Here is an 11,211-nt window from a genome sequence, read left to right as displayed (position 1 = left end):
TCCGCTCCTGGCCCTGTTCTCACTGCGGTCCGCCCCTCCCCCAGAGCCCCTTCCGGCCCTGCTCCCACCCGGGTCCGCTCCTGGCCCTGTTCTCACTGCGGTCCGCCCCTCCCCCAGAGCCCCTTCCGGCCCTGCTCCCACCCGGGTCCGCTCCTGGCCCTGTTCTCACTGCGGTCCGCAACACACACACCCCGGGTCCGCTCCTCCCCCAGAGCCCCCCCTCCGGCCCTGCTCCCACCCGGGTCCGCTCCTGGCCCTGCTCTCACTGCGGTCCGCGCCCCTTGACTCCCTCCCCCCAGGCCGCCCCTGCTCCCGGGGGGGGGAGTTAGAGGCTTTGTCTACTCCCCCTTCCCCTTTGATCGTCTCCTGATGGGCAGGGGGGTGATGAGATCTCAGAGCCGAGCCCCTCCCCACCCGGCCCGGCAGATTTGCCTGGAGTCTGAGGCACTTTCCCCTCTGGCATCTCCCTCCCCCCCCCATCACACACAAACCCAGGCCCTGGGGGGGATTCAGTGGGGTTGGCCGGGGTGGCCCCCAGAGCAGCCTCCCCTTGCTCTTCATAGCACACAGGGCGGACAGGGTCCCCCGGTGCTGTGACAAGGGGAGGAAGCGGTGCGGGGCCCCCGGGTCCACCCCTTCCCTGGATCACCAGGCAGCCCGTCGCCGCCATGGGGGGCTTGGCCCTTAGCCGCAGGATCGGGGGCTTTCGCTCACGACACCCTGTCGTGTTTGGACTTAGGCCCCCAGCTTCCACCCTAGGCTGTGTCTGAATCCAGCCGGCACCCAGGGGTGTGGCCAGTGCTGCGGTGTGGGCTTAACTCGGGTTCGCTAACCTCCCCCTGCCCCTGAAACCCCAGGCTTGACCCCTGAGTTAAAAACCAAGCTGCTGCGTCGTTGCTGGTGTCCCAGCCCAGCATGGAGGAGGGGCTGATTCCTGCAGTGTAGACGTGCCCTGAGCTGCGTGGCCTTTCCCATCCCCCCCATTGCTCCCTTCCCCCATGGCAGGGTCCCTCATTCCCCCCCACACACACACCAGGGGCTCTGTGTGTCCCCACTCTCCCTGCCCCCTATACTGGGGTCCCTCAATCTCCCCCATGCCAGAGGCTCTGTGCATCTCCAATTTTCCTCCCGCATGCCAGTGGTTCTGTGTGCACCCCGATTCCCTTCTTACCCCCATACCAGGGCACCCCATTCTCTCTCCGTTCCGCCTTTTCCCATGCCAGGGCCCCCAATCTCCCCCCATGCGCGTGGCTCTGTGTGCCTCCCCCCACCCCATTGCCTCTTTCCTCCAAGACAGGCAGGTCACATCTTTGCTGTGCCTACCTGGGGAAAGCTTCCTGAACGGGGACCCTCCTATTTCAGCAGCAGGTCATGTCTACACTAGGCAAAGCGCTGCTGCTTTGGATGCATCTTTTCTGGCAAAGCCCCACCTTATACCGCTACAGTACGCTCCCGATTATCCAAAACACCTGGGGGACCCGGAATGTATTTGGGTAAGCGAGAGGGCAGGGAAATTGAATCAGCGGCCGGCGATGTCGTCTTCAGTCCTGCCCAGGGGTCTCCGCTTCATGATCTGAACCTCCGCGTTCTCCAGACCCCTTCTTTGGGTAATGCAGAGGTTCGGATGAAAGGATTTCGGAGAAACAGGAGGATACTGTATATTAAAAACACCCTCTTGGAGTGAAACAAGCTATACTGGTAATAGTAAGTCGTAGCATAGTGTGACACAGTTATGTTCGTAGAAAGGTGCTTATACCGGCATAGCTTTCAGCTTGTTAGATTTGTAAAACCCGAAGGAACTTAAGAGTCTAACCTAGTATATCCCCATTAAATGTTACCCGGTAGCTTGTGTTGGAGTATGGACTGTCTTCCGGGAAGGCATCTGGTCTGGCTTGGAAGAGTTCAATCGATGGAAAATCCACCACTGGGGAGTTTGTTCCAACGGCGACTCCCCCCTCACTGTTATGGATTGGCCCCATCGTAAAGGCCCCACCAAATTCACGGCCACGAGAAAAGCGTCACGAACTGTGAAGTCTGATCTCCCCTTGTGAAATCTGGTCTCTTGTAGGTTTTTACCCTATACTCTATAGCAGGGGTAGGCAACCTATGGCACGCGTGCCGAAGGCAGCACGTGAGCTGATTTTCAGGGGCACTCACGCTGCCCGGGTCTTGGCCACCGGTCTGGGAGGCTCTGCGTTTAAATTTAATTTAAATGAAGCTTCTTAAACTTTTAAAAACCTTATTTACTTATACAATAATAGTTTAGTTATAGATTATAGACTTAAAGAAAGAGACCTTCTAAAAACATTAAAATGTATTACTGGCACGCGAAACCTTAAATCAGAGTGACTAAATGAAGACTCGTCCCCCCTACAATAACCTTGCAAACCCCCTTCCCCCCCCACGACTCCTTTTTGGGTCAGGACCCCCACAGTACCAACACTGTGACACTTCAGATTTAACAAGCGGAAATCATTCAATTGATGATTTTTAACATCCCATGACCAAGCAAATGGCCTGTGAATTTGGTATCAGAATTTGCCTGGCTTCAACTCCCAGCCTTTAAAATCTTGATCTGCCTTTCTCTGCTATGTGAAAGAATTTGGTCCCCGGAAGATTCTCCCCGGGTCTGTAATCAAGCGCTCTTCTAAAAAGAATCTTCTTCGAAAGGAGATTAATAAGAGGGAAGATGCTAAAAGTCCATAAAACAATTAGACTCGGGATGATTAAGTAAAAGTCGATTTCACTGTACATATGCAAACCAATGAGAAAATATTTTCATTGAGGATCACTGAACTTTACGGCTAGGCGAAGGAAGAAATATCCTGCTTGACAGCTAGAATTCGACGAAGCCAATATCCTTAAATCAGGTTGGACGTGTGCTATTGACAGTCCGTGTTTTAAACGGTTGTAAGTCCTTCGCTTTTTGGACCTTGACACTTATTGTCATCAAATTATCACCCAGCTGTGAAAATTTGAAACGGATTAAAAAAAATTTTTTTTAAATAACGTAACCCATCGTTTTGCACAACTGTGAAAATGTAAATGGCTAAAACTCATGGGAAAGGCTGAAAAATAAACATTGATATTATCCATCAGAATTATAAAAAAAGAAAATCACCTTCTGCCACACCTAAACATATTGGGATAACAAAGACATATTGGGAACTTTTGTTATGTCTGTCTTGAGACAAGAGCAAGGGGGCAATCGGTGAAATGAATTTCCTTTGATCAGGTTTGCATTCACCACCTTTTCATTTGCACATCTTGTCTATCCCTGCTTAACCGGTGGAACTCTCTGCTTCAGGCCAACAGTGTTACCAGAGTCAAAAGAGGGTTGGCCATCTCTGTGGAAGTTAGGATAGTGAACGCGAACAAGTTATGCAAGGGCTGTTAAACCTACCTCATGCTTTAGGATTTAAGCCAATCTCTAATTATTGGCAATCAAGATGAGACATTTGTAGAGGTCATTCATTCCCCATCTGTCAGGTTTTTACACTTTTGTTTGAGGCTGGTCAGATCTGGTCTGGCGATTCCGGCGCTGCACAGACGCACAACAGAACCAGAAGAGACCTCTTACACCATGGAGACTAGATCCCCTGCCATATTGGGCAACCCCCTCAGATAATCCCGTTCTTAAACTGCTGAAGCTCTATTTTCAGACCCCTCCTCTGAATTCCCAGCCTCCGATCTTGATTTAAACATTGTCGTGGTGGATTGTCTGTCACCGACCCTTGGTCAGTTGGACCAGCGTTTAATTATCCTCTTAAGAACGGCCATGCTAGGTCAGACTAAAGGTCCATCTGGCCCAGTATCCTGTCTTCCGACGGGGGCCAATGCCACATGCCCCATGTACAGAACAGGGAATCGTCAAGTGATCCATCCCCTTTCGCCCATTCCAAGCTTCTGGCAAGCCGAGGGTAGGGACACCCTTCTGGTTAATAGCCATTGATGGACCTCTCCTCCGTGAACTTCTCTAGTTCTTTTTTGAACCCTGTTACAGTCTTGGCCTTCACAACATCCCCTGGCGAGGAGTTCCACAGGTTGACAGTGCGTCAGGTGAGGAAATACATCCTTTGATTTGTTTGAAACCTGCTGCCTATTGGTTGCATTTGGTGACCCCGTAGTCCTTGTGTTAGAAGGAGTAAACAACACTCCCTTATTTACTTTCTCCACACCAGTCATGATTGTAGAGACCTCAATCACATCCCCCCGTTGTTGTCTCTTTTCCAAGCAGAAGGCCTCTTTCCCCCTCTGAATGTCTCTAGCATCATCTTCCAGTCATTGGATCGTGTTAGACTTTTCTCTGCCAGATGGAAGAGCCCGTTATGCAGTATTTGTCCCCCCAGGTAGACAGAATATCAGGGTTGGAATGGATCTCAGGAGATCATCTAGTCCAACCCCCTGCTCAAAGCAGGACCAACCCCCAGACTGATTTTTACCCCAGTTCCCTAAATGGCCCCCTCAAGGATTGAACTCACAACCCTGGGTTTAGCAGGCCAATGCTCCAACCACTGAGCTCTCCCTCTTACAGCGAGCGAGTCACCCTTACACCAGCTCTTGCCAAGCAAAATCCATCGAGCTCTTTGAGTGTCTCAGTCGAAGGCGGGTTTTTTTGAATCGTTCTTGCGGCTCTTCTCTGACCTCTCTCTGATGGGTCATAGAAAAAGATGATCAGGGTTGGAAGGGACCTCAGGAGGAATCTAGTCCAACCCCCTGCTCAAAGCAGGACCCACTCCAACTAAATCATCCCAGCCAGGGCTTTGTCAAGCTGGGCCTTAAAAACATCTAAGGATGGAGGTTCCACCACCTCCCTCAGGAACCCATTCCAGTGCTTCATCACCCTCATCCTTAAGTTGTGGGCACCACAATGGGATGCAGGATTCAGAGAGAGACACACGTTGTGATTTTAATGTAGAGATAAGTGGGGGCTGAGAGAATTTTTCGCCAGCGGAAATTGGTCCAATAAGAGACGGATTTTGAGTGTATACGCGGATGCTCGTTGGGTTCCCAAGAGCTCCTCTCTGTCACCGATAGGTGTGTGACCTGCTCCAGCTCGTCTCTCTCATATCCTAGGAGAGATACAGCTACAAACGCTGATGGAAGAAGCGGGAAGGCTCCCAAATTGGTCCAGGATTGATGGATTTCCCCGTCCAGGAGCGAAACAAATTTGACCAAACCGGCCTTAAACTGATTCAAGGGGGTCCATGATGGTAGCACCTAGGAATTCGAACTGGGAGGACGCTTATGCTGAGTGCTACACAGGCCCCGTCTGACTGGGATTGGGGTCCCCCTGGCATCGAGGTACCCCCTGCCCCAGCCACACGGTCTGGGCAGATCCTGACTGGAGTTCCCCCATTGTGCCAGATCCCAGCTGGGATCAAGGGTCCCCCGTTACGCTGACAGTTATTTTCCCCCATTCTGGGCTGTATTGTCACCCATGCTCCCTCGGTTCCCAGCAGAATAGGGGAAACTGAGGTACGGGAAGGGGGTGTTGCAGTGAGTCGAGGGTCTCCCTAGCATCTGGAGCCGCCCTGACCTGTGTCCCCCGCTCCCTGCAGGCACGTCGGAGGCATGAAGGAAACCATCCAGGCCAGGAAGCTGTGGGGCCTTGGCCTCCGTGAGGCCCACAAACGGGAGAGGCTGCGCCTGGCATCCCGGGACTGGGAGGAGCCCGCCCCCCCGGCCCCCAAGCATGGTGGCTGCTTCGAAGGCGGGCGCCGGCTGGCCTACACCAAAGAGCAACCCCCGGGCTTCGTGAGCGAGGAGGAAGGCCCCGCCGGCGACTGGGACTTGCCTCGTGTCTCGGGCTGGGCCCGGAGCAAAACCACTGGGGAGAAGGTGGCCAGCAGTGGTGGCCCAGACTGGCCGTTCGCCGGCGGGGCCGAGGGGCGGCCGCCGCTCCCAGGTGCCACCAGGCGGCGCTGCCAGCTGCGGCGGCGCCAGCGGGCCCGGCGGGCTCTCCGCATGCTGCTGTACTCCAAATGCTCCTCCTTGGCCTTCCCCTGGAAGCTGTGGGGCAAGCTGGCCTGCCGGGGGCGCCGGCGGGGCAGCGCCAAGCAGTCTCGCTCCTCCCTCTCACCCGGCTCCCAGCCCGACGATGACCTGAAAGGCTGCCCCCTGGAGGAGGAGGACTGCCAGGGCGGGGCCAAGCCGGGGCCCTGCCCCTTGCGCTTTCGGCCGCGCCCCTCGCCCCAATTGGACTACCACCTGGGCGGAGCCTTTGCCCCCTCGCCCCCCCGTCTCAGCCTGCTGGGGGCGCTGACGGGCGAGGCGCCCGGCTCCTCCTCGTACCCGCAGTACGCCCAGCTGCAGCGGGCAGACGGCGCCATGGAGGTGGGAGGGGAGGACGGTGCCCGGCTCCTGGCAGAGCGGTCGCCCCCCGGGAGCAGGAGAGAGGCAGCAACGCTGGACGGGGACCCAGGTAAGCAGGAGGGGGTCCCATAGGGAACCCCTTACTCCCATCCTTCGTTCCCCCCTCCCCCAGCGTAAGACCCTCGTGTCTCCTCTCCCACCCAGGCCCCGCGGGCCCCCTGCCCAATGGCTTCGCCTCCCTGGACGGCGACCTCGGCGGCCTGGCCTCCACCTGCTCGGACCCCAGCATCGTCATCAGCAACGTGTGCAGCATCGGCGCGGCCCACGCGGTCGAGGAGTTCTTCCGGGCCAAGGACGGGCCCGGCGCCCCCCAGCGAGAGGCGCCCCCCGGGGAGAAGGTGGCGCAACACAGCCCCCTGCGGGAGGAACACGTCACTTGCGTGCAGAGTAAGGCGCTAGGGTGTGGGTGTCTCCCCTATAAAGGGGGAGGGAGAAGGTAGGGGAGGGGCTAGTGTAGGAAGGCGCCATGCCAAAACGGGTGTAGCTTTGACCTCCCGCCACAAGGTGTCAGGCTTCGTTCAGCAGCCTCAGGGGAGTGCGAAAGGGAGGGATTAGGACAGGACGCAGCCATGCCCCCCCACGTGCGGCCGGGCAGTGCCGCTTTCTGGCGTCCTCCCCTTTCGTGACCCTCAGTGCTTCTTCGCTCAGCTAAGACCCAGAGATAACCAGGCGTCATCGCTAGGTTTCAGAGTTAACATCCCACTTGGCTCGTCCGGGGGACATGACGCACAGGCAGACAGCCTGCCATGCGGGAGAGGTGTTGATGAGGATCAGCGATGCAAACACTGTTGCTTTTCATATGCAAACTAAGACGAATCACAGGCTCTGAGCAAAGCATCTGTGTATAACCAGCCGCCCCACCTCAGAGTTAGCTGCATCTCAGCCCCTCACGCTGTCACTTCAAGCTGTTCTATCCGGCTGCTCTCGCTCCCCCCCGCCCAGGTATTCTGGATGAGTTCCTTCAGGCCTACGGCAGCCTGATCCCCGTCAGCACGGACGAGGTGGTGGAGAAGCTAGAAGACATTTTCCAGCAAGAGTTTTCCACGCCACAGAGGTACCTGGGAGGGGTTAGAGCAGGGCGGGGGAGGGCTGGGGGCCAGGATTCCTGGGTTCTCTCCCCGGCTCTGGGAGGGGAGTAGGGGCTGGGAGGTTAGAGCAGGGGTGCTGGGAGCCAGGACTCCTGGGTTCTCTCTCCGGCTCTGGGAGGGGAGTGGGGGCTGGTGGGTTAGAGCAGGGGGGGCTGGGAGCCAGGACTCCTGGGTTCTCTCCCTGGCTCCGGAAGGGGAGTAGGAGCTGGCAGGTTAGAGCAGAGGGGCTGGGAGCCAGGACTCCTGGGTTCTCTCACGAGTACGCAATCCGCAGAGGCCTACCAGCTAGGGGCTCGCATCACTCGCACGTCGCAGGCAGCCTGATCCCAGTCCTACCAGCGCATGCAAGGCAACGCCATGGTGAGGCTTCCGTGAATTACAAGCGCCATGTGCTGACCATGGACGACACTGCAGACGCTTTAAAACGGCCCGAACTGGCTCAATGACCATGGTGGGCATTCAGCAAGGCCACTGGGGGGGTTTGGGGGCCAGTACTATCTCTCAGCGCGGGAGGGGTCCCTGGATAAACAGCCGCCCCGCCCCAGAAGGTGCGCATCTCTCAGCACCAGGCGAGGTCCCTTGGGTACCGCTGCCCCACCCAATTCCCAGCACAGGGCAAGGGGTACCGGGTAACCATCTGGCCTGCCCCAGAGTGACCGCATCTCACCACGGTGAGGGTCCCCGGGTAACGCCGCAACCCGCCCCAGAGGTGTCCCGCATCTCAGCGCCAGGCGAGGGGTCCCCTGGGTAACCGACGCCCCGCCCCAGAGGTGGGCGCATCTCAGCACCGGGCGAGGGGTCCCTGGGTAACTGGCCGCCCCGCCCCAGAGGTGGGCGCATCTCAGCACCGGGCGAGGGGTCCCTGGGTAACCGGCCGCCCTGCCCCAGAGGTGGGCGCATCTCAGCGCAGGGTGAGGGGTCCGGAGGGGAGTGTGGTGCCGCTAACCCTCTGTCCTCTCTCACTGTTGTGTGTGCAGGTCATGAACATGTACGGGGACCTTGTCATGGATACGGTGCCAGACAAGGTGAGAGCCCGTTACCTTTACTTTCGGGATGGCGAGATGTCTTTCTAGGGAACCGCCACTAGGACTGATCCCTCCCTCCAGACCCCCAGCCCTACCCGGCAACTTCCCCTGGTATAAATCGGTCCTGCCCCACCACCTCAACAGAGACTTGAGATGAGTCAGAGAACCCCTGGCTCTGGGAGGGGCTGCGACCTGGTGGTTAGAGCAGGGGGGGCCGGAAGCCAGGACGCCTGGGTTCTCACCCCGGCTCTGGAAGCGGAGTGGGGGCTGGTGGGTTAGAGCAGGGGGGCTGGGAGCCAGGACTCCTGGGTTCTTTCCCGGCTCTGGGAGGGGAGGGGGGGCTGGTGGGTTAGAGCAGGGGGGCCGGGAGACAGGACGCCTGGGTTCTCTCCCCGGCTCTGGAAGCGGAGTGGGGGCTGGTGGGTAGAGCCGTGGGGCTGGGGCAGCCCAACCTGGGGGAGGGACCCGGCCTGGGACTGTTGGTATCTAAACAGAGGCTCCTTCATCCCCCAGGTCCATTTCTTCAACAGTTTTTTCTACGATAAGCTACGAACCAATGGGTACGAGGGGGTGAAACGCTGGACCAAAAATGTGAGTGTGTCGGGGAGGTGCAGGGCTGGCCCCAGGGTGGCGCTAGGGGGCGCTGTGGGGCAGGGAGCGGGGCAGGGGCTCAGCAGGGGGCGCTCTCCGCTGGCAGGCAGGGCTGGCGCTAGGGGGCACTGGGGCAGGGAGGAGGTGGCCGGCTGACTCAGTGCATGTGGCGCCCTCTGCAGGTGGACATCTTCAACAAGGACCTGCTGCTCATCCCCATCCACCTGGAGGTGCACTGGTCCCTCGTCTCTGTGGACGTGAAGCAGAAGAGCATCACGTACTTCGACTCGCAGCGAACACTCAACCGCCGCTGCCCCAAGGTAACCAGGCAAGGGGACGGGGAGTGGGGCAGGGGCCTGTCCTCTCTAGGGGGCGCCGGCTCCCACCCGGCCCCAGGGCATGGAGTGGCTGGCTCAGGGGGGCAGGGAATGGGGCAGGGGCCTGTCCCCTCTAGGGGGCGCTGGCTCCCACCCGGCCCCAGGGCATGGAGTGGCTGGCTCAGGGGGGCAGGGAATGGGGCAGGGGCCTGTCCCCTCTAGGGGGCGCTGGCTCCCACCCGGCCCCAGGGCATGGAGTGGCTGGCTCAGGGGGGCAGGGAATGGGGCAGGGGCCTGTCCCCTCTAGGGGGCGCTGGCTCCCACCCGGCCCCAGGGCATGGAGTGGCTGGCTCAGGGGGGCAGGGAATGGGGCAGGGGCCTGTCCCCTCTAGGGGGCGCTGGCTCCCACCCGGCCCCAGGGCCCCGGGGACAGGACGCATGGGTTCTCTTCCCCGGCTTTCTGAAGCGGAGTGGGCTGGTGGGTTTAGATAGTGAGTAGAGCGTTGGGGCTGGCGGCAGCCCAACCTGGGGGAGGACCCGGCCTGGGACTGTTTTGGTTATCTAAACAGAGGGTCCTTCATCCCCCAGGTCCAATTTCTTCAACAGTTTTTTCTGACGATAAGCTACGAACCATGGTACGAGGGGTGGAAACGGCTGGGACAAAAATGTGGTGTGTCGGGGAGGTGCAGGGTGGCCCCAGGGTGCGCTAGGGGGGCGCCTGTGGGGCGGGAGACGGGCAATGGGCTCAGCAGGGGGCGCTCTCCGCTGGCAGGCAGGCTGGCGCTAGGGGCCACTGGGGAGGGAGGAGGGTGGCCGGGCGGACTCAGTGCAATGTGGCGCCCTCTGCGGAGTGGACATCTTTCAACAGGACCTGCTGCTCTCCCCATCCACCTGGAGGTGCACTGCGTCCCTGTCTCTGTGGACGTGAAGCAGAAGAGCATCACGTACTTCGACTGCAGCGAACACTCAACGCCGCTGCCCCAAGGTAACCAGGGCAGGGACGGGGAGTGGGGCAGGGGCCTGTCTCTTCTAGGGGCGCCGGCTCCCACCCGGGCCCCGGGCATGGCAAGTGGCTGTCAGGGGGCAGGAATGGGCAGGGGCCTTTGTTCCCCTCTAGGGGCGCTGGCTCCCACCCGCCCCAGGGCATGGAGTGGCTGGCTCAGAGGGGGCAGGGAATGGGGCATGGGCCTGTCCCCTCTAGGGCTGCTCGGCTCCACGCCCTTGAACTCCTGCCGTCCTCTCAGGAGCCCTTCCCGCCTTGAGTCACCCCCTTATGCTCCTCCTGCCCCTCCCTCAGCACATCTGTATGGTCCTCCAGGCTGAAGCAGACAGAAGGATCGGCCGGGACTTCAGAGAGATGCTGGAGGGGTCCTTTAAGATGGTGAGTCAGGACTCGGGTTCTCGCCCCGGCTCTGGGAGGTTGCAGTGGGGGCTGGGAGCCAGGACTCCTGGATCTTGTCCCAGCTCTGGGAGGGGAGTGGGGGCTGTGGGTTAGCAGAGAGGGTGATTGGGAGCCAGGACTGCCTGGGTTCTCTCCCCGGCTCTGGGAGGGGAGTGGGGTCTGGTGGTTTTAGAGCTAGGGGGGCTGGGAGCCAGGACTCCTGGGGTCTCCTCCCCCCTCCCCCCCCGGCCCCCCCCCTCTCCTCCCCCCCCCCCTCCCCCCCCCCCCCCCCTCCCCCCCCCCCCCCCCCCCCCCCCCCTCCCCTTCTCTGGAGTGGAGTGTGGGTGGGGGGTAGAGCAGGGGCTGGGAGCCAGGACTCCTGGGTTCTTCCCGGCTCTGGGAGGGGAGTGGGGGCTGGGTGGGTCAGAGCAGGG

At 59.6% G+C, this 11,211-nt stretch overlaps 1 protein-coding gene across 1 annotated transcript in view; it reads left to right on the top strand.

Moving 5' to 3' along the window:
- The window catches only part of SENP3 (SUMO specific peptidase 3), a 19,041-nt gene that overhangs the window by 3,169 nt on the left and 4,661 nt on the right, over positions 1-11,211 (top strand). The window contains 10 exon segments of the mRNA XM_075071333.1: positions 5,562-6,424; positions 6,520-6,762; positions 7,318-7,442; positions 7,779-7,827; positions 7,830-7,870; positions 7,872-7,910; positions 8,438-8,488; positions 9,002-9,079; positions 9,262-9,399; positions 10,694-10,777. Of these exon segments, the coding sequence (XP_074927434.1) occupies positions 5,562-6,424; positions 6,520-6,762; positions 7,318-7,442; positions 7,779-7,827; positions 7,830-7,870; positions 7,872-7,910; positions 8,438-8,488; positions 9,002-9,079; positions 9,262-9,399; positions 10,694-10,777 (1,711 nt within the window).

Source organism: Chelonoidis abingdonii, chromosome 11 (assembly GCF_003597395.2).
Source record: "Chelonoidis abingdonii isolate Lonesome George chromosome 11, CheloAbing_2.0, whole genome shotgun sequence".
NCBI lineage: Eukaryota > Metazoa > Chordata > Testudines > Testudinidae > Chelonoidis > Chelonoidis abingdonii.
Note: the sequence above shows the minus strand (reverse complement) of the source record. Positions and strands in the feature narration are given on the sequence as shown.